This window comes from Bombus vancouverensis, chromosome 11 (genome assembly GCF_051014615.1).
Source record: "Bombus vancouverensis nearcticus chromosome 11, iyBomVanc1_principal, whole genome shotgun sequence".
NCBI classification, from domain to species: domain Eukaryota; kingdom Metazoa; phylum Arthropoda; class Insecta; order Hymenoptera; family Apidae; genus Bombus; species Bombus vancouverensis.
Genome location: NC_134921.1, coordinates 7,082,290 through 7,102,762, shown reverse-complemented (window position 1 = coordinate 7,102,762; position 20,473 = coordinate 7,082,290). Strand labels below are relative to the sequence as shown.

Genomic DNA, 20,473 nt, shown 5'->3' with positions numbered 1-20,473 from the left:
TACAGAAATACCCACTCGAGCTAATTCCGCGATTTCTTTTTTAATATATTTTATAAAATTTAATTTATTATATTGTACGGGAAATATTCATCTTCAAATGTATTATTCCAATGAAAATTTCAATTTTTCTGTTGTATTTACACTTTCAACGTACCAGTGGTGTTTCACGTTTCCATTTATTAGTGATACAACGGATCGTTTCCCACGAACGAATTAAATCAACATGCAAATGTATCCGGTAATCTCCATAAAAAAGAAAAGGCCGATGAATCGTTCCCATCGCGCGCGCCGAGCGCTCAAAATTACGTCACGATGAAACGCGTGTGTGGCAACAATAGTTCGATCCATGTCGAACGAAGAGTACATTTCCCTGTGGAAACAGTCGAACGAACAAATTCCTTTCGCAACGCCGATGTTCACTTGGCCCGACATCCTTCGTAACGAGACTACACACGACGAAATTGCGCCTCGCTCTTTCTGACATTTCGCGATATTGCCCAGATTATCATATACACGCGTGTGTACGCCGCCCGACGTCGCGAGATTTACTTTTCGCGATTCCAGATAATTCGCTGATGGATCGACCGCTTGTACCGCCGTGTAGACCGGCGGGTTTCATCCAAGCCACACACGAACAGGTCGATTGTTCTCTCTGGACGATCGACCGACGACGCCAAGTGCTGCATCAATTATTCAGAAACAATGAGAGACTGATCGAGGCACGGGAATCTCTCTGATGCTTCCTTATTGCTATCGCTCAACGTCCCCTCGCCAAGATCTATGGCTGGGTCTCAAACTTCTTCTTTCTTTTACAGAGTACTCTGGCGATGGGAAAAAACGGAGGATCAGAGCAGTTGTTACGAAAATCCTTCGGGGAATTCATTGCTTTTATGTAAAGTCTTCCTGACAGCATCCTGAACGTATTTCGGATCTTTTTAGGGAAATCTTCGATGATAATTTGCGATAGAAGCTAAACGATCGACGATGTAGTTACCAGGTTTCTCTCGTATCTGGTATCGCAAGTGCAAATGGATTAGACGATAAAAAATTCTTGATTTTTGCTTTTATACTGATGATCATTCTGCTTTACTTCAAAGAGCGTATTTAGATTGTGTTATCAAGTATGAACAGCAAAAATTATGTCTCTTACTCTGATCATCGCTTTATTTCACTTTGGACGATACGAATTACTAAATTCTGTTATTAACGCGAAAAATAAGAACTGTCTATTCTTGAATTCAATTGTAAATGGGGATAATTCAAAGAATAAGAAAATTATTTGCGACGAGTATTATCATGCTTCATTTATGCTGTTCACTAAACCAAAGCTTATTATAAGAACGGAATAATTAAAACTGCACATTCTTGTGTTTAATATCGCAAACACGAATAATTAATAGAATAAAAGAAGTCCTTGATTCTTTAGCACTGCACATCATTTCCATTTTTTTATTTTCATTCACATATTATTCACTGCATATTCTTGTGTTTAATATCGCAAACGCGAATAATTAATAGAATAAAAGAAGTCCTTGATTCTTTAGCACTGCACATCATTTTCATTCACATTGATTATTTCAGAGGCATAATTGCACTGGAATCGTGCAAGTGTGAAGCAGGTGTCAGCAAGATTTCTGGATATGGCTGACCCATTCATGAAACGGGATACGCAAGCCTGAACTAGCTTTCTACGAAGATAATCCGACGAGCAAAAAGATTCTACGTAGTTGACCCAAAGGGTTGGATAAAACTACGAGGTACCGCGAGATGCGATACGTGTGTCCCAATTGAAGAACTTTTAATTGCGCACCGGCGTGCAGCTGCAATTAAGGAATCTCAAGAGGTCGGCCATCGTCGCTCGCGCAAGACTCGAATCGTTAAGCCGTGATATCGCGCGATTTAATCTCCACCAGTGTTCGTTTCTTTTCTCTCGGCTCGTTGCTCGTTAACCCTCTTTCTCTGTATTGCTTTTCCGCGTCTTTCCTCCTTTTTCGGAACTGGCAGCCTCGTCCGGTAAGCACTCGAATAATTTCTCAATTCAATTCCGCCGTTACTTCCTCTTCAACTTCGCTACTCCTGTCCGGAAACTTTTAAGATTCCCCTTCTATAAATCTCTTCAAGTGTTGTACGTCAGAAGTTTAGATAAATAGCAGAACTGCGCATTGAGAATGATTAATTTGCTATTTTTCATAGAAACTTTATAAATTCACTGCAATTCCTTTTTGACGATACAAATGAAGCGTATTTCGGTCACTGCATACTTTAACTTCTTCTTTTGCTTGTCTTTAGACATCGAAGATTCCGATATTAAGCTTCGTCACGTGCACTTTCTGACCCAATTGGGCACCAGATTTGGCAAGCGAATGAGCAGAAATGTCATCGAACGTCTGCAAACGTGTTATTTTTGACGACCATTTTGGAAGGGGTGACCCTTCCAGTCTCTGAACGTCCATGAGTCCAAAAATAGAACAAGGATGGAGTCATCGGGTAATTGACTAGCCTGTTCTAATCTTGTTAGTACAATTTGTCTCGAATTTGGATACCATTAACACCGACCGTGCACCACGTGCGAAATTCCCGCAAACTTTCGCAATAAGAACAAACTCTAATACCTATGTGTTTGCAATTGAATGTAATAACACAAGGTGTGTACGTCGTGCCAAATTCTTCGAATCAATGAAATAGTCGAATCGTTACGCGACTCTAAATTTATTATGGAGGTTCGTCAAGATGAAAAGGGGCTGTTAAACGTTAGGAAACGCTTTGAAACGTTAGGAGGTAAGTATATCTGCCTACGCGCATGGACTCGGCTCCTGAAACCGTTCGCCGGCGGGCGTTCGCTCAATAAACTCGAAAATTGTTTGCTTCGCACACACAGTCTTTACTTTACACCTTTTAAGCGGTGTCACAACATTATCGACACCCACGTACGTGTCTACCTCTCGGACACTTTGACGTTTCACGTAGAGAAAACGCGCTCTTCTCAGCCTTGAATATCGATGGCGTTTCAAAAATAGAATCGCCATTACATTTTTACTTCTCCATCTTCTTATTATATCAGTCGTGTTATTTAATTTCTATGCTCTTCGGAAACTTCTACCTTCTTTAAAACGGCGAAAATTTAATTTCCATTACTTTTATGAGATTGTTAAAAACAGCGTAAATGCCACCGAAATAGAGAGAATATTGCTTTTAAATTTAAATAACTCAGACTGTGAAATGATAAACGATTGAAGTACTAAAAAGTAGAAAGCGATTTTTCACAGCGGAATACAGCGAAAAGAGTTAAAAGTGCTAGAATAATTTATTTTATCTTTTAGGACAATGACAAAATAGAGCTACGATTGTAGTTGGAAGAGATGGAAGATATATTTTTACCATTTATTTTTTCTGTAAGTCTATCGAAAAAAGGTAAACGCTGAGTTTTCCGACCTTTCAGAAAATAAACAAAAATACATTCCTTGTTTTTACTAAAATCTTGTTCTATTTTAACTCCTCAATTGCAGCAGGGAAAAAAGAAAAAGAGCAAAATAGAGAGGTGAAGATTCATATAACAGATATGAACATTAAAATTAACTGTAAATTCTCTGTTTCTATCAAGAATCTTTACTCGTGGCATTCTTATACCATTTACCACTTCAACTTCCCAATTGCCACACAGATAAAATAGAGATAAAACAAAGTAAAAGATCGAGATATGTAAAGTGGAGCTTCTAGGTGAGTCTAATATCCGTAAGATTAATTTTGGAGCTGGTTTGGCCTAGAAAAAGTTGAAAGGAACGTTGCAGCTCCGTTCCGGGGGAGCAGACCCAGCCAATAAAACATTGTTTTGCCGTGTGTACTATTCAATGGCATGCGCACATACGTTCCGCGTAATATACGAGCTGGTACACGTACCGGTTACCGGGAGAGCATTCACGATGATGACGATAGTTATGAGACTTTCCTAATCTTCCCGGAGAATTATGAGCCTTCGCTGATTCACCGTGAAAGATATCGCCAGCCCGGCTTTTAACCTTTTAGCCAAAGGTAATCGAAGCGTGTCGAGTGTTTTCCTTCGATCGATCGATCCTGTTTCACGAGGTACTTTTCACCACTCAATTTCAATTTTCCGCGTACGCATACAGAGAATATCAAGAAATCGCTTCGTTTGGAATTTTCTACCGAGTTTTCTAAGCAAACGCGTAATCCGATCTGAGCTGATCGGTTCAAATCGATTAGACGTATTAAGCATGTACACGCATGACAAAAAATGCGTGTAAAAAGAAAAAATACGCCGTCAAATGTGGTCTAACATATTTGCCGTGACGGTGAGCGTGCCTGGAGAAAAATTCGCATAATTGCGTGGCAGGTGCGCTGACTTAATTGCCGGGCTTTGTACAAAGCAAGTGTAGCGCCACGAGGAACGTGATGCAATGCGTGGAATTTCGTTCCATGCATGTTTGATAACAGACTTTAAATGCACGTTTACTTATACCTGAACATCTTTACGAGATTATGATACGTAATGCAGAAATCTGACACTGTTGCTGAGATTAGGAAATACGAAGTCTATAAAAGGCCAGAAGTAATTCGCGTGGAAGAGTAATATACTAATGTAGACTAGAATTAAGCAAATTCCAAAGACACTCCTCGAGATCATCGGAGTCGCGACCTTTCATCTCCGTTCGAGTACTATTACATAAAGTTTCGTCATGTGAAAAATCGCAGAATTGCCAGGGGCTCGCTAATTTAATTGCCAGCTCTGGAGCGTGCTTGCTGATGGGCGGCGTACACAGGCCAGAACCAATCCGTACAGGTGTATAGTACCGATAATGGTACGGTTATAATAACAGACGTGGTGCGCTCGCATGATCGCGGATAGCTCGCACACGTCGTCACGTCTGCGTTAGGAATAACATCTTGCAGTAACAAAAAATATTTAAAAAACAAACAAGACTCTTTAAAAAAGACATCTATTAATCGTGAAAAATACAAAAAGTGACAAAAAATCCAGAAAGTGATAAAAAGTTAAGTTTTTTATCTTTATCGTGTGATTCCGACGGTACGCTCGTTTTCGTATAAATGAGAGAGACAAACACGCGGCAAAGTTTTCGCCTAGGCGAGTTTTAGGAGCGCGGAGAACGAGCAGCGAGAATGGCCAGCTTCATGGACGCATTCATTCTACGGAATATCGCATTCGCGATGCTAAGTGGCGCTTTAATGAAATCGCTGCAGCACGCAACCACGGGTGGTAGCACGCTTTACTATTATTTAATTGCGCGCCGCTATTAGCGCATGATTTTTAGTCTGTGTACTTAATTCGCTTAACGACGCCTCCGAGTTGCTACCTGAAACAAAATGAGCCTCGCGTGGGACTCTATTTTATCGTGAGAGGACTTCGCCCGGGATTCTGATTGCCTGTTTCATTATGGCTCCCTGTTTGATGCACGTTAATGTCTTATAAGTATGTGAACACTTCTAAATTATTTTAGATTCTGGTATCGATTTTTTGAATAATGAATATTTTGCAACTTCTACATACATGTGAAGATTAGTTTCATATTTTAGCAATATAATTATGGTATATACCATATGTTACACTACTGTTAATGAAAGCTCGATATGTTTTCTATAACACACATAATACATTCGAAAAAGTTACGTAAGTATTAAAATACTTTTCTAAAGCATTATAAATTAGGTGACTACAAGTCTGTTCAATATTTCGATGTTAATGGGATTGAGATATATGTCTCTAGCAACATTCCAAAACTTTATAGTCAGCTCTCCTTTACGGATAAACATGGATCTTAAGTGATATATTTCTTGTCTTAGTTTAAATTTAGCAGAGTACCGACCGAAGATAAAGAATCAACACTAAAGAAGCATTTTTCAACCACAACATTGAACATACACCAGGAACATCAACATTTTGATCGGATTACACCAAATTTAATTGTACAAAAACTCATGGACGGTAGTATATGTTGTAACTCGTTAGCAGACTTGACGAATTACATATTTTGTCAGAACAGGTGACGCGATATTCCAAAAAAAAGTAAACGATCATTCGCAACAGAACGGTCGTAAATTTTAATCGGAGAAATTCAATTTTGACCGGCGTTTAATTAATTCGAGGATCAATCGCTTCTTGCCGTATAAATTAATTCGTCGTTCAGTTCCACCACATTGTTTTAATTTAATTTCGTTTAATTACAGACCAGGCGACGTTATTTGCATAAAAAGAGTGTTGAATAGCGGATATCGTTTCAAAAGAAGAACGTAGGAAACTACACGAAAGAGGATTCGACCTTGTTTTCAAGTCGCTTTTGTGCTTCGATAATTACCTTGATAATCAGAACACGTCTGCCACAGTGACAATGACAATTTTCGTCTGACATACTTTCCACGATAATTGAAACCTAGTAATTTGTAACTACTTAAGATCAAACCAGCAGTCATCCACCAGAATCGTTAACTGTTCTCGAAATATATAACTTGGATCTGATCCAAAGAATCGTATGTATTCCAAATATTACTCATACAAAGGAACTCGACCACCAGACCTAAACAACTTCCTACTTCATGCTACTCACTCAGTAAATAATAGAAAATTCGAATTTAGTTAATTTTTACTGGCTGTAGTCCAAAATTCTATCCTTTCGAACGAACAGACTTGTATAAGAGAACTAGAAGCTGTCATTCTGCCAATTCAATACAATTTTGCAAAAATTGAGATATCAACCGAATGAAAACGTGTCAATCGAGATTCGAGTGTCAAGTGAGATTTTCTCGTCGATCTGATCCCTTCGAGGCCAGTCCTCTTCATCGTGACGATCGCGCACAAGTGTGTGTCACTTAACTATTGCGTTAAGAGTCAGCCAGCAGGCACGATAACAAGCAGGTAACGCGGCGTGGTTATTATCAATTTAATTGGTGGGTCGTGCGGATGTATCATTGAATCGATACAGTCGGCCGCGGGGCGGTCTGGGTCAGTCGACTCAAAGGAGCAGGTCTTCGACGAAGAAATTAATAAATCAAGGCTGGTTGAAAGGGCCAGCATGGTGCCCCTTTGTCATCTCAGGATTTCGTATCTATCCAGCTTTATGGCATTCCAACACGAAAGAAACGCTCGCCCAATAATCGTTTTAACCCATTCCTCGTCCGACTCTCCTTTTTTCTTGTCTATCGCCTTTTTCTTCATTCTTTGTTCCCGCGCTCCATCTTCCTAGTTAAGCTGCCTCTCGCTGAACGCGACACGCTTATTAAACGCTTCGTGTAAACGTTGTCTGCGTTATCTATGAGTTCTGTCCTTTGTTTCCGTGATACAGAACTGTCGGAGGGATGGAAGGCAATTAGGACAAAGGACGGAGCTGGCTTGTCGCTAAATTATCGGCGAAGGAGATCTTAGAACACACGATTTTCCAATGAATGAAGAGATCACCAGACAAGATTACCATTTAGATATTTTCCTCTGACGCCTTTTTTTTTTTTTTTTTTTTGTCAATGATACGTCTTCGATACAAAATCACGATAACTTCCTGTTAAGCATTAACTTCAATAATCTCCACTACTCATCATTTCCCTATCGAAATCTCTAAATTAATATTTACGTCATTGATCATGCTAAATATATCCAACACAAGTGGATAAGCGTGTATACGGCGATTTAGTAGCACGTAACCGTGCCAGTAAAGTTAAAGAGCGGCCATAAAGTCGCCTATCTGGAGCCAGAATCCCTTCCAGATTTGACTCGAGGACCTCTTTAACACAGAAGAAAAAAGAGAAAACCATCGATAGCCGAATTGATCGGGGCCATGTGCAATATAATTTAAACGCAATATTAACACCCATCTTGCAACAGGACCACCCCGTCGGAACCTCTTCATAGGCATTGAGGAGAAATTTTGCTTGAAAAATTCGTCGAGGGAAATACTAAGGCAAATCATACCTTGACGAGCAGGTGGATCGGCTGGCTGACGCTGAGTGGTTTGCCTCTTCTGGCCTTTCCGCCTCCGCCGCCCAAACACTTTATCCACGGCATTCCTCGAGTGTTTTCTCGCCTCTCCGTTGCCTCTTGTTCGCGACTCCGATTCTTCTCTTTCCTACTTCTCTCTTTCTCGCTTCCCTGCCAGTCACTAGCTCGTTCTCGTCCTCCTTCCGCAAATCCCTCAAGGCTTCCTCGGCTTTACGTTGTTATCTGCGTCTTTCGTTCGCTGCATCTCGCGGATCTTTTGAAAAGTTGGGAAAGTCGCGCGCTTTTAAACCGGATTCAACCCAGGACTTAATCCGAACCTTTAAATTTGTTCGCCAGGATTCTTCGTTTTTCTTTTCAATGAAAATCTCCTTTTCGACTATTCTATGAATTCTGTGAGTCTTTCCTTCTACTTTGAACTTTTCACCGATTCATCACTGATTCGTTAATAATTCTATGTATCTCCAAGCGCAGACCACGTACGTCGTGATTTTGCATCGAAACGAAGCGTCTTGACTGCAAGTTAATTAGCTGGTCGCACTATAGATCGTCCCTTAAGCATGATTTTCATTCGTAATGTATCGTGGATCGATTCGTTCAGGCACAATCGAGGCAGGTTGCGATAAGAACACAAACGAACACAATTCTTGCGAGATGATTGACAAAGCGAAAACACAGCGTGGTGGGAAGCATTAACGTTTCCACGCTGACTTTTCTATGCTGACTTTTCCACGCGTCGACGTAGCACTAACGACGACGTCCTCTCTCGCGCGCGGCTGCCGCGACACTGCCGACTGTCGACTTTGCTATCGTCGATTTTATACGCGCCTTGACAGCCTGGGTCACCGCGTCCCTTATCTTCGTTTCGTCGACTCTTCTGCGATCAACCTTTCCCACTAATGACGATAATATTTCCCACAAATCGCGAGAAATATTATTCAATTGGTATATATGACTGGTGCGATTTACGAATTTTTATTTTTTTGAGTCAAAGCGAGATCATTTTTATCACTTGGATTATTATAAGATTTTTCAGAAGTTTGATATTAGAAAATATATTCACTAAAAACTTCGTAGACTCGTAAGAAACGAGCTTGAAGGTGGATTAGCTTCTGGTAGTTGTCATCGCACATTCATCAACCTGTCTGATCATTTCTGCGTAATCTCATCTCATCTTCAATTTCTGCGTAATAAGCTTCAGGGATTATCGGGTAACTCGACGATAGATTGCAATTTCTTCTCAAAATTCAAGAAACTTTGCACCGTTAATTCCGTAATATTTTAAACTTCAATTGCTCAAACAATAGATACTTTTAAGCCAGCTGTCAGCATTTGAAAATCCTCTTTCAAATTTTTTTAAATGTCTCAACTCAAGAGAAATATTTCATCATTGATATACAATATCTTCAATATTTCTGTATTTTCATCCATTATTTGTCCATTAATTGAAATTTTGAAATGGAGGAACGTCAAAATGCAGTGTCTCGTGTCGTAAAGTAAATGTATACGCGTGAGAATGGAGCGGTGCGCGTGTCGAGCGACTTGATTTTACGAACGTCAGCTTTTCTCGACCAGCTCGACCCGCGGCCTGCCGTCGACTGACAGAAAATACCAGCCGGGACCCCGAAGAGCGCTCAGAGGGCCGGTACAGAGGGGCGGAAGGAATCGACAATCCGTGTCGAAACGCAGCGCAGCTCTCCGCATCTGCGCCTCCACTACGATCGCTGGCCCTGCTTTTGTGACGATTTAACAGAAGATGATCGAACCGAAAACGATCGAACCTTATTATTCTTCCTCGACAAACAACACTTTAAAACCATTCGATACAAGATTCGATATAAGATTCGATAAATTCGTTTAGAGCACTTCTTGTTTGGTTAGTTTATTTGCCATATCTTTACGATATTCGTCAATAGGGCATGGGATTACTTGCCGATGTGTTGAAAGAAAATCACACGTATACCCATGATTCAACCTTTTTCGAAACGAGGTCGAAGTTTTATGAGAGGCAGGATTTTATACCTCGTCAATATTATTTCATGGTATTTTTTACAGATCGTTTCAAGGCTCGTACGCAGATGGAAATAGATAGATGCATTAGGCAACGCGTATAGATGATTGAAACTTCTAGCAAAGATTGTACACTTGTACAAATATTTTCGTGTCACGAGTCAACCCTTCGGCTAATGTCCACACATACTGGTTACATTTCTTATTCTTTTCCCTCTAACCACATCGATCATTTGTTTCCTTCTAGATGTTACTACATTCCTTTCCATCGTCGTTACGATCTAGATACATAATAAAGTACATCGTTACGATCTGTAACAGACACATAACAGGACGTATCGCACAAAAAACTTTCTTCGTACCACCGTGCTACCCTTTATAAACCGGTATCTATGGTTTATCGTCCGGTCAGTAAATTCAAGTTATGAGAAGATGGTAACGGTGTCGATGGAAAAACGCCAACGTGGGTCCTAGATGGAGGCAAATTACGTTACCACGTGAAACAAAATGCCCCGTATGCTGTACTGTGTCGTACAAGCACGATATCAACGGGAAGCATGTTTACATCTCGTCGTGGTGCAGCAGCCGAGCAAATCTTTACGACGGGAGCCTATAAAGCCAGTGCTGTACCACGTATTTACACACGAGCTACCATGGATCGAGCGATGATCGAACGGAAGTCAAGGTAACGAGAGCTACGAGGAATTTCCTTCTACATCTTTCTTTGATGCATCGAAACGCATCGCGGGTCTGGAATTTTCGAGTGATTTATGTAATCTTTGCTACCACGACGATGTAGTAGACTGAAAATACGAAGAACAAATAAACACGATAACAGACCAGTGGCGCTTAGTTTATTGTACGTTTAACCGTGTGTAAACCCGGTGTGAAAACAAGAGCAATTAATTACCGAATAGACATATTTTAACAATCCATAGCGAACACTGTTTATTTCCTACTAAATGAGATTTTAGTCGTACGTGTTTACGAGTCCCTTGATCGTCCAGTTAAAATCGCACATGCTATTAATATTGTTCGATTTGGAATGGGGAGATTAAAATGTATCTCGTTGCGATTAATGATGTAATTGCATGAATATTTTGCGTTTAAGATAAAATATTTGAATTTAGTAGAGCATTTATCTAATTCATAGCATCATTGCGTTGGTAATTCAGAGTAATATTATGTAGTCTATAATTCTGAAAATAAATCGCTGTAGCGGTACCGAATTAGAATATCTGATACGAGTGGAATATTAATATTTACGCTTTCTAAATTTGCATATTATTTACTTCATTCTTTCCGCCGCAATAATTATGTTAATAATATTGATATTTAATACATTGTATAATATATGCAGTGGCGAGCGTATAAAAGACTAGGTTACATGGATGGAAAGCTCTTCAATTATAAACTAAATTAAATTGAATTATATGCTCGTTGCTGTATAGCAAGACCACAATTTTCCCCAAAATACTTTACCAACCTTAAATAATTCAATAAAGAATTTCTCACTGTATACTAAAATCACAATTTTCCTAAAAACACTGATCTATCAAATGGAAATAATTCGACAAAAAATGTCATTTTCATTTTATATTTCTGAACAAAACTATTTCGAGCTCAAATAATTCAATACACAAGTTCATTACTATACTGTACATAGATGCACCTAATTACGTTACACATGGTCATTACCTAGACACGTTACCACGTTGCACTGGCAATTACAATCGAAGCTGCCCTCTTTCACGGCCACGGAACGAGATTCCAGGGCCTGCAGGACCCCGTACAGATAAATCATCGGCTTCTTCGAAGTGTCTCTCCTTTCTCGATGTCCGCCGGCCGTAGTCGCTAATTAAGTTTGCACAACGCTGCTGGTGCCGCTTCTGGCCGCATAACGAGGTGTGTGTAACTTTCTGTTCAGCGGGAGGTAATGCGAGTGGAATACTTAATATCGCGGGCACCCGGCTTCGGATCTCTTTCTGGGCACGTGCTGTTCGCCTACGGCCAGAAAGGGTTGAATCCGGAAGCCAGCAGCGTTTTCTTCGTTTCCACGAAACACAACTGCTCGGGGAGAAAGGAAATTACCTACAGCGTTGCAGAGAATCTTCCATGGAAGTTCCTTCACCATCACTGAGAGTAATAAGCTACGCGAGTGTACTTTGAAGTTTTCTAAACTCTGGGACTTTTTAAAATTGCGATGGTAAACGTTCAGTATATTTTGCAACACTTTATTCTTTGAATAAATACGAGTTAGGTAAGATAGGACTATCGTTCCTGTGTTTGCCATTTTTATAAGCACATTCTCTCGTATTTTCACAGAATCATTCTCTCCGTACTTTACGGTGTTGTTCGATGTTTCTATTCGTAAGATTTTTCTTACAATATTTTCTCTTTTCTTTTATTATTTTAGATTGCTTTCTGATATCCATTCGACTGTATTCTTCTCTTCTTATTGTTGAAACTTTCTTCGCTACAACGAGATGCATACAGCCGCCACAAAAACTATTTACGTTGTAATTATTACGTATTTGTTGTAGCATTGACGTGCTGATTAATTAGGTCCAGGTATATTAAATTTCACAAATAAGAATATGTGCAGGCACGTTTTATAGGTACTGTAAGTATTGAAGTCGTTATGAACCGAACTTTAACAGGCATATTCGATGAAACAAATTGTAAAGAACATTTATATCTCGATTGCGATAACTAAGAATTGTTAATAATACAGAAAATAAACAATGAAACTATTACTTTTACGAAATCTCTATTGAATTCTATACAATTATAAAAAATTGTCTGCAAATTCCTGGATATTTTTAACTATAAATCCTACTTAAATAAATCCTATCAAGAGGAAAACCCTTCATTTTTTACCAACTTCTAATGCTCCATAACGTACTACATGCAATCTCCTGATCTTCTAACTTACAATTTTCAGGAAAAGTATTCGTTCCAGGAACAAAACCTGCCACAAATTATTCCCAGAGAAGGGATCGTAAAAGTTTCTGGCCGCCGCGAAAACTGCGATAAAATAAAATTTAAGACAGCGTGCTCCAACTTACAGACTCGAGAGCAAGTGGGGGAGATCGTATCGGTTGCAAACGTTCCCTGTTTTCCCTCTCGCGTTTTCGACGCATCCGCGTTGTTACTTTCCTCTCTAATAGTACAGCTTGGAAAGCCATCTTTATAGGGAAAAATTAGGCGCGCGAGGTACTGTAAAACGCAGGGAAGAGAGAACCAGGCCAGAGGATCGTAAAGAATCGGGTCAACCAGAAGATGAGAAAACTTTTGCCCTTTTCTTTAACGCGTCTCATCGAGGGTTGAATAACAAAATCTGAATGTTACAACGAGAAATCGAACTGGTTCATCTACGAGTAGTGCATGTAAATGAAACTAAACGAAGGCCTCGCGTGATACACTTGGTACGCCATATGGTACGTCACATTTCTCATTTTTCATAAACGAACAATTTCTAAATTTAAGATGCCTTGTCATTCTCTTGGACGTATAAAAAATATTAATGACATTAGAATCATACAGATGAATATGAATTAATGTCAACTGAAATGACAATTAACCCAATGTTGTTCGTTTTTTACGAAACATTGTGAACTTGTCACCTTTCAAAAGGTTCGTATCTTTAAATTTATCAGAGAATTCCTTGCTTGATTCATTTCGTACTAAAATACTTGTCTCTATCCACCAAACGATATAACAGTCAGACAGTTAACAAAAATGGATTTATCTTCGAATGATAAAACTGATCTTCGAATCATTGATCTTCGAATGTAATACAGGCCTTATTGATTCGTCTTTTGTGCTGGTTAGAAAGTGTTAATGACGTACACGGTCGTAAGAGGTAGTTGGGCGGTGGTTCGAGCGAACGAAGTTGTTTCAGAAACCACGAGCCAAGAGGTCAGCCAATTCTGGCGATGCTCTTGCGTTAACTTTCGTGCTACGTCAGATAGCCAAATGGCCTGTGTGCTCCGCATTGACCTGCATTTTCCTGTGCTGCTTCCCTTTTACCCCTTGTCTGATAGAACGTTTTCGCCGCTCTTGTGTCGATGGTCCGATAAAGAGGCAACTAGAGGTTTTGATTAATGAACGTCTCCGGTGTTTTCCAAGAGTAGAACGCATCAAAAACGATCGTTTATCAAACACGCAGTTTTTTGACGATTTATTGACTCAGACGAGAAAAAGATCCAGACGAAAATTTTCCAAGGAAGACTGGGGAGATAAGAGCAATCCTTTCAAAAAAGGTGTCGTTACTTTTTATGTTAGAGCAAGAGAAAACTGGTACTATTCCTTTGTTTTTGGGATATGGAATCGCACTTGTGATGTAGGTTATAGATCAAATACAGCGAAGTTAGACTGTACTTCTATCAAAGTTAAATTTTACGCTTCTACTTCATCTCCAAATTGCAAGACCGTAAATTACTAAGAATAAATCATATAGGTACAATATTTCAATGTCTTGCTAGGGATAGCGCCTGTAGCAGTAAATAGGTAATAGCTAACGTACGTACCCGCAAAAAGAATCGTACGGCGAGCAGTTAATTGAAATAACTACAACGAGAAAAAGTTTTTATAATTTTGCACAAGTGGTACTTTTGCCGCGTGGATAAAATTTCGAAAGCATATTACCTGCGAATTCGCACGATAACGATGGTAATACACATAATCGTAACCGAGTGGTTTCAGAGGCTGCTATTACACCGGAGTGGAACTATGTACATGCACTTTAACGTGTATCTATGAAACACGATGCAATATCGAAGCGTATGTTCGCCGAGTCTCATATCGGAACACGTACGAACGTCGTACATCATGATCGGAAACCACGACGCAACTTCTGTAAAGCCAATCCTTTATTTGCTCGGTCTGTCTACTTCACAAACAGAGAATCAAAACATCGAAAATATTTCCTGGACACGTGTCCGATCGTAGTTCTCGCTATCCGCTAGAAATTCGTGGAGAAAAGATTTATGAAAGGCGATATGCATATCGAATGGAAAATCCAGCCAAAGGGACAATTTATGGGCCATAACTCATTCTCTCGATACTCAATTATGCCGTGAAAATTAAAAATCCGACGGGACCGAATCGCCTGGATAAATTTCACCTTTGTTAATTCCGATTAATAACGAGCTTCCCTTTCAATTCTCGATAATAATTGGTACTTCCGACGAAGCTTCGTATTTTCGAAAACCAGCCTCTGTACCCAGATTCCATGGCCGGACATTGCAGCAAAATCGATTTCACGCCACCACGTGTTTCATCGTTGAAAACACACTCAGGTACGATGTGTCTCAGTGTGTATGCGAAATGGTTTAAAATCTAGAACGAATTTAAATGAGCTTCGAGAAATATAATCGTTACTGAAAATGTAAAACCGCATCCGTCTGACGGTTGGCAAATATTTTCCCTTCTCTAGGTCCCTTCCCTTTGTTTCCTCTACCTGGCGCCAGAGATACTTTTGTGGACTCTATGAGGACAACGAAAGACGAATAGCCCTGTAAAATGTGACTATTTCGCGCGCCACTTTCGACTTTCTCGTGGCGTGGCTGAATTGTTAATGCAAATTGCGAGAATCGTGTACGGAATCTCTATAGCCTCGTTTGCAATTAATTTAGAGAGATCTTTGCATTGTGTTGAATTCTCATTAAAATAGACGTGATATTTGTAAATTTCTGTCATGAGAAAGTGGTAACGGCTAATCACTTTAGTCTTTCCAATGCAATTAATTGTTCAGTGCCACTAATTAATAATCGACTTTATCTTTTCTATCCTTTCTATCTTTTCTAACAAAGGATAATTATCTTTATCACCCGGCACTGTTTCTCTTTGATCCTAGCATGAATTATTTTATTAATTCATAAGAAAGGAATATTTAAACCAATTAACAAATTTGATTCTCTCCAAACGATTTCTTTAGATAATTTTAAAACTCGTATAAAAGAAATAAATTCTCAACAAGATTCGCCAAATCATCGTTCGTGGGTGGCAAAACGTTTCCACCTCCTAACAGCTTAAAAATAATTCAGCTGCTCGCCGCTCTGTCTTTCCATTCGCAGAATTTTTCTGTGACTCTCGCAAAGGCAAACAGAGGCAAACGAAGCGATAAAACTGAGCTCATCGACCGTACTAAACGCTCGCCGATTTACGCGTTTCCGGTGTACACGCCACCGTGATTTCTTTTCCCACCAACCTCCCTTTCTCTTCGTGTTTCAGCATCTAACGTAAAGCGTGGGCAGGAATGCGCGTCCTGAGGAAAAAGGGACGGTCACTTAATGGTGGAACGACTCGCAAGGAAACAGCTTTCTCGCCTTCTCGATCCTCAGATTAGAATAATAGGGATACCATCCCCCGGCGATTCGAATTAATCGATCGGAATTTATGGCCAAGGAAAATTTCGCACGCAAGCCACGCGACATAAATTTCGCGCTCGATAAAGTTGCAGATTTTTCCATTCAACCATAACGATTTAGTGTTCCAACGATAAACCGTTCCCATTAACCACGTTCCTCCTTCTTCGTCGCTGTTGCCTTCTGGTGGATGGTATCGATGCGTTGGCGTGATTTATCTTTGCTTCTTTGTCCGGAGCTATTCTCGAGCCATATCTTGGAAAAATATCCATCGTTTAATCTTCGATATTTTCTGTCTCGTCATAGAAATATTCGTATACTGTTCGTTATACTGTTTCGTTCTTAGAATATCTAAAGTTCTAAAGTTTATCGATTTTGTCAAACGTTAAAAGTCCAACGGAAAATTTCGAGGGCTGGTTTTTATAGTACAAAAGGTTTAGTTTTTTATTCTCTCTACCAAGTTTAGAACGCTCAACATCCCACAAAAATAAAGTTTCTGCGTTCCCACGAAAGCATAACAGAAACCTGCGCGCAGGCGAAGTTACTACTCGAGGTCTTCAAAAATTATCGTGGAGACTTTCGTTTCAGGAAGACTCGAGAGCGTTCGCCGCAACCGCAGTAATCAAAAACTACAATGAATGTTTCCCGGTTGCAATTAAGCGCCGGCGTCCGCGTAATTAAACTGCTGTTTATCTACGAAACATTCCTCAACATTATGTCAAGATAGAAAGTCTCGCAAAAGCCAACGATTCGTGGATATAAAAAATAATTCGTCGATTCGATGCTTAAATCAACCATGGTGCCATTATGTCATAAAATTTAAGAGCTTTTAACGAGAACTACGCTTGTCAAACTTTTCAATTATTAAGATAATAATGTATTTTTGTAGTCAGAATTTAGACTCATATAAGATGATCTGCATCTTAAAATTTTTTTGTCGAATAAAAAATGACAAGGACTACCAAACATTTTTTTTATATGAGGTTTGCATCGTAATATGATGAACTTTTTCTTTTAATTCGGAATATATTTAACAGAAATTAAAGATTTGGAATGTTCTCTCGCTTTTCTGAAGGGAAACAAACATAGACAAAAATCGTTCTTGCTATGAACCCCTCAACTGGTTACGGTATAAAAAATATTGTATACGATTAGTCAGAAGAAAAAACAGAAGAAACGAAAAGAAATATAAAAATCATGTATGTGCACGCGATAATAAAATTTAGATAGCGCTAGATTTTAACGAACGACGTCAAAGGTTACGAGGTGGCAAGACGTGCGGATTAAACGCGCCAAGCCGACTAAATTACACGGCGGATTAATCGAACCAAGAGTAAATAACGTGAATTAACGACTTCGTGTAATGAACAGATAAATCAGTCAGCCGATTGCGTATTGAGATACTTCGAACAGGCCCGCAACTGCATTAGAACCACGAGAGAAAAGTGTGTAGAAGAAAGATCGCTGGAATGGCCCGCTGGCACACCGGTTACTTCTGCGCTATGTAATTACACTATCGATCAAAAGTTTGGGTACACCTACGTCGTCCACGTTTCACGAATGACTGTGAGCGAAGGTATAAATCGTGTGACCTCTTCTTCGTTTGGCGAGGAAGGAGAACGGAAAGATTCTAGAAAATGGTACTACCAAGTAATTCATAAGACGTAGACTTACAAAGCGGTTAAAACAAAAGAGAAATATTAAGCTGTAAGTTACTGACTCATTGAAAAATTAAAGAGAATCCTGTTTCATGAAAGATTAAACATACAGGAATTATACGAAACACTTTAAATAGTTTGTAGAGTTCACACGTGTGAGGGAGAATACGAGAAAAATTTTGAACACTGCTTGGTATTATCACGAGACCCATAAACACTAATTAGTAATAGAAGAAGATTAAAATAAACAAAAGGTAATAGGTTCCATTTTCCATAATTTCATGAACCCTTGAGAAGAAAAGATGTTGCATCCCGTGCTTTCATGAACATCTGAGAAAAGTCATACAGAATTGAGCGCATGAATCAGTAAAATTCCTAAATGTCTCACTAGATTACATATCCAAGTTTTTAGCCGATGATATAGCGCATCTTATATGATGAACACCGAATAATTGGATAATTGGAGGTCAAGGTGTAATGGCGATTCCTGATGTTCTCTGTTCGGGGAATTAACGAAAAAAAAACTTCGAACTGACCGCTAAATCGAACATATCATTATTATATTATAGGTGGCTTTCGCGCCTTGCCGCGAACCAGTAACGGGATCGTGGGATAAACAGCGTAGGGCAAGGGATACATAAGTGCGGACGTTATGGTGTCACGTGACACGGAAACCATAAGGCCGATCTCGTGTGTGCCCCATGGTACGATACGAGGTCGATTCCCGTTATTCTTGTCGGAATTCCACTCTAGTGTCAAAATTCACAGCGCCGCCCCGGGGACCTTTTCTTTCTCAGAAAGAGAAGCGTCTTTTAGTGTGACGGAACATGTATGGTGGTCATACCAGTTACAAATTAACTACAACATCCGGAATACCTTTTCTCTTTTAAAAACGAGCCTGTGTTTTTAAGCACTCTCTTTTTAAAAACAAGAAGCTTGTTTTAAAGTTCCAATCCTACAGCGAGCGCTCTGCCCCTTTCACGTTATATTAAATAAATTTTCAGTATTGAATAGGGAGGATTCCGCGAAAGCACGAGAGGACACGGAAATCAGCGTTGAAATATCTGATAAATAAATTCCAACCATCGTCTGTGGGAGCAAGTTCAAAGTGCACGAGGTACAGAAGTACACAGCTCCCCGCGTCGATTTATCGCCCTTATGAAAGAGATTCAGAGAAAAAATAATTCCAACGGGAACTATATCCTGCCTGGCAGAGAGATCGAGATGAAAAAAGCAATAAAGGGAAGAGGGCAGGTAGGTACATTTTGGACCAATGCAAACTGGATTCAGAATCCTCTCCGCTCTTTTTTTTCCTACCTCGTTCATTTGTATCCTCCAACCATCGTGGCAAACCAATGCTATTTTTTCTCCCTTTCGTATATTGTACCAATCGTTTGCCAACACCTCGCGAACTTTGTCCCACGGCGAACTCGTGAAATCGAAATTATCGGTGGTACACGTGTCGAAATCCAACAAACCAACAAAGCTAGCTGGAAAACGAACTATTCACGAGCGTTGAACCCAGGAATCGCGTGCTTTTAATAGTGAATCAAATTTGAAACGGTTGGAATCGTTTCCCCTGACGGCCTAAATAGATTTTTCCATCGTTGAAAGCTAGGCTGGTCTGGAATTTAATTAAAGCTTAATCGAATTTATCGCCAACTCCATGCTCGGTTTTTGATCGGACCAACTTCGCATATATAGAGACTCGCGCATTGACGAGATGCAAGATCGACCCGATGCGAGAGAGTCGGGATTCGTTTAACGGTTGAAAATTAATGTTTGCTGTGCATCGCGTAAAATCTCGCGTGTCCCGTCGACCCCGTTTGATACCTGCACGCGGCAAGTGCAATTTGTTGTTTGATAAAGACGTAAAGAATGCGTGTAACGAGCGACCATCTTGGCACGAAAACGTGCATTAATGTGAACATCGTATTAATGACGTGTCGGTGAGGACAGAGAGCTATTATTTTATAAGATATTCTCTCGAGAATTTATGACATACGGTACATCAAGTGTAGTCAGGCGTACAAACATATTTGATTAAAAAGTAATTTTCAATGTCATTTTTATCCTCTTTCTTTTTCTTAAGGGGGTTACAAGGAAACGGCGAAGACATTGAGATGAAAGAAGGCGTAGATACTTTGTATAGACGCACTTAAATGTATGATGAGAGTATAGAAGCCATAGAGAGTTTATATAGTTTTACTTCGTAATGGTTTTTCTTCCTCAAACACTTTCGAGACGATGCGACTCGACCTAGTTCTCTGATGCAGCCTGTATACGAAATAAGATCAAAAGTGTGTCACAAAATTTGCCTTGTGTCCCAACTAAAGTGTCTAGCTACATTTTGAAAATATGAGAACTTTATTTTTTGATATTTCTTTCATTTCGTAAAAACACAATTTCTCAAACTTTTTCGTAGGATTTTACACAATGGAAGACCACAGAAAGAAAAGATAAGCCATATTTCCTGC

The 20,473-nt window shown here is 39.7% G+C and overlaps 1 protein-coding gene across 6 annotated transcripts in view; it reads right to left on the bottom strand.

The window, feature by feature from the left end:
- by (focal adhesion protein tensin) overlaps positions 1-8,728 on the bottom strand; it is a 180,557-nt gene extending 171,829 nt beyond the window's left edge. For 2 of the 6 annotated variants that reach the window (XM_033326979.2, XM_076622788.1), the window contains exon 1: positions 7,934-8,728. In XM_033326979.2, the coding sequence (XP_033182870.1) occupies positions 7,934-8,026 (93 nt within the window). In that variant the 5' untranslated portion in view covers positions 8,027-8,728. The remainder of the gene's footprint in view (positions 1-7,933) is intronic. The other 4 variants (XM_033326977.2, XM_033326981.2, XM_033326985.2 and 1 more) reach the window with 3 other exon arrangements.
- Positions 8,729-20,473: the final 11,745 nt, after the last annotated feature.